Raw genomic sequence first — 2,540 nt, 5'->3', positions numbered from 1 at the left:
ATGAATGGATGATCACCAAGACCGCCAGAAGAACTCATCCCAATAGAAGACTCTTTTTGTTCTCCGGCACTAATTGAGTCTGCTATTAAGATGATTTCGGCTGACGGTTTAGCCGCAGCAAACAAATTAAGACAATTCGACGCAGGTGCGACTACTGGCCAAAGCAGCGCAATCGCTCCAGCTTTACCTGCTGACTTCATAAAAGACCTGAAGGACGAGTTTTCATGCGTGCACCAGGAGGCGGAGGACCTAAAAATAGGTTTCGGAGGCATGGGACGCTGCGTACAACTCAACACGAATTGCATTAATTCGTACGCAGGGGACTCCACTAAGCTGACACTCCAGGTCATGGATGGCTGGTTCAATAAAAATGCTTCTGCGTGTAATGCGCACGGCCGGCGCTTGCGATGCGCACAGGGCGATATCCATCAGTTTCGGGTCTTGGGCGCATGCGTAATCTTGTTCGTACTGGTAGATGAAGAAGGGCTCATATTTGACAGTCCCCACAAAACGCATCTGCTCGTGCAGGTGAAAGAGTCCCGGGAATTTGCCATCGTCAACTGGCATAGCTTGGAGAACCACTCCACTCGGCGCTGCTTTCCAGACTGGACAACAACAGGCCATAAAATATTAGAGGAATTAAGAACAATGTTGAAATCAAAAGAATGCATGTTTTATTATCTTATACATATTAGATTTCTGACTTATAGGTAAAATGAGAGCCGTCTATGCCATGAAGAGTAAAAGCAATGCGAAACAAATTAAAGCAAAACGAGATGCGTTGGGAGAAGCACGATACGCCTCTTTCATATCTACATACTCTAACGAAATGGAATGCAAATTACCAGGTGAACACAAGAGTTTCTTCTTATTCTTATTCTTACCACCAGGTGAACACAAGAGCAAACTCAAGCAAGCGGAAGAGGTGAACGACCTCATGTTATTAGAACGTCGACCCCGGCCGAGGATGTGCCGACAAGAATATAAAGAGCCACAGGAGGAATTTAGAAGATTTTGGGAGACAGGAGGTGGAAAAGCAGCACAAGCGAAGAGTTTGCCGGCACAACCAAAGCAGCAGCGCAAGCGAAGAGCTAGAGCTGCCAGTGCAAAGGAGCCCAAGGAGAAGAAGCCGAAGGAGGAGGACCACGAGAAGCTCGAGCGGCAAAAAGAATACCAACAGCGAACAAGGCAGATCCAAGAACTCCAACAACAACTCCAACAAACAAATCAAGCAGTACTTTCTTTTCAACAGCCTCGAGAACCACAGGCGAACAGTTTCAACAAACAATCGTTCGAGGAAGGCGCTAAGCAAGCTAAAGAATCACTCGAATGGGGGATATCGCAAGCAACAGCAATGAACAAAGAAGCGGCCGCTCTAAACGCAGAAAGAGCGAAATTACAGCACCAGCATTACTTGGATACTACTCGCGGACCTCCTCCAGCTCAATCGCAAGGCCAGAGTCAATCGCAAGGCCAGAATCCGACCATGTTTGCACCTCCACAAACACCGCAGGCTCTTTTGCACGCACCAGCTGAAGCTGCACTGCTGCTAGCAGCTGCAGCACATGCCCAGCATTACATGGATACTACTCGCGGACCTCCTCCAGCTCAATCGCAAGGCCAGAATCAATCGCAAGGCCAGAATCCGACCATGTTTGCACCTCCACAAACACCTCAGGCTCTTCAGGCTCTTTTTGCACTGGCAGCACCAGCACCAGCTCCAGCTGCACTGATGCTATCACCTGCAGCACATGCAACCGCAGCAAATGAAACCGCAGCAAATGCAGCCGCAGCAACCGCAGCAAATGCAGCCGCAGCACCCGCAGCAAACAGCGTAGCAGCACAGATAGCAACCCTAGGAACTCTCCTGTTGAATGGGGACATCACTCAAGCTGACTTCGCGCAACTCAAGGCGTCACTATTGCCGCCCCCGTGAATCATCACGCTCGGGTGCTTTCTCCCATGATGACTGCCTGTTCAACAGGAACACATGGGAGTTTTTAGCGATAACCCGGATCTTATTATACTAGAGTATCGGAATCTACGCTAGTTGCATACTACCCCGAGAGTCGTCTATAGCGAGCAGGTCCCTGTATGCCGCTCGTGCGAGCGAACCTGCCATCGCGAGTCCAAAATCAGCACTCTCGCGAGCCACTACACCGCAGCACGTCTCTCTATGCGGAAAGCAGCCACAACTATGAGAAGCCGTGCAAATGCGCTTCTCATAAGGCAGGTCATTTACATGCCAGCTTTTCAAGTTGTTGTATATGACTATCTCCTTCCGATAAGGCGTCCCAAAAAGCATGCATTTGCAGAGGGCAGTTTTCTTAAGCCCAAAAATAGAATGAAACACATCCTTGCAAATGGGCTGCTTTGGGCCATAGCCCGCAGGTATTTCCATGATCACCTTGCAAAGCGGGTTCGCCTGCCATGCGGCGATCATCAGCAAACTTATCCACATCAATGTCTCGTTGCCAAACTCAATCTTTCGCGCTTGCTCCTCCGTAAGAGGAGCACCATTCACAAGGTCTATCGAGCGA

General features: G+C 49.4%; 1 protein-coding gene across 1 annotated transcript in view; it reads left to right on the top strand.

Annotated features, from left to right (window-relative positions):
- The window catches only part of AURANDRAFT_68079 (hypothetical protein), a gene marked incomplete at both ends in the record, with an annotated part of 6,585 nt that overhangs the window by 3,290 nt on the left and 755 nt on the right, over positions 1–2,540 (top strand). Inside the window, 4 exons of the mRNA XM_009043693.1 lie at positions 146–499; positions 711–848; positions 891–1,932; positions 2,290–2,504. Coding sequence (XP_009041941.1) covers positions 146–499; positions 711–848; positions 891–1,932; positions 2,290–2,504 — 1,749 coding nt within the window. The remainder of the gene's footprint in view (positions 1–145; positions 500–710; positions 849–890; positions 1,933–2,289; positions 2,505–2,540) is intronic.

The sequence above is a fragment of the Aureococcus anophagefferens genome (genome assembly GCF_000186865.1).
Source record: "Aureococcus anophagefferens unplaced genomic scaffold AURANscaffold_62, whole genome shotgun sequence".
Classification (NCBI taxonomy): domain Eukaryota; class Pelagophyceae; order Pelagomonadales; family Pelagomonadaceae; genus Aureococcus; species Aureococcus anophagefferens.
Note: the sequence above shows the minus strand (reverse complement) of the source record. Positions and strands in the feature narration are given on the sequence as shown.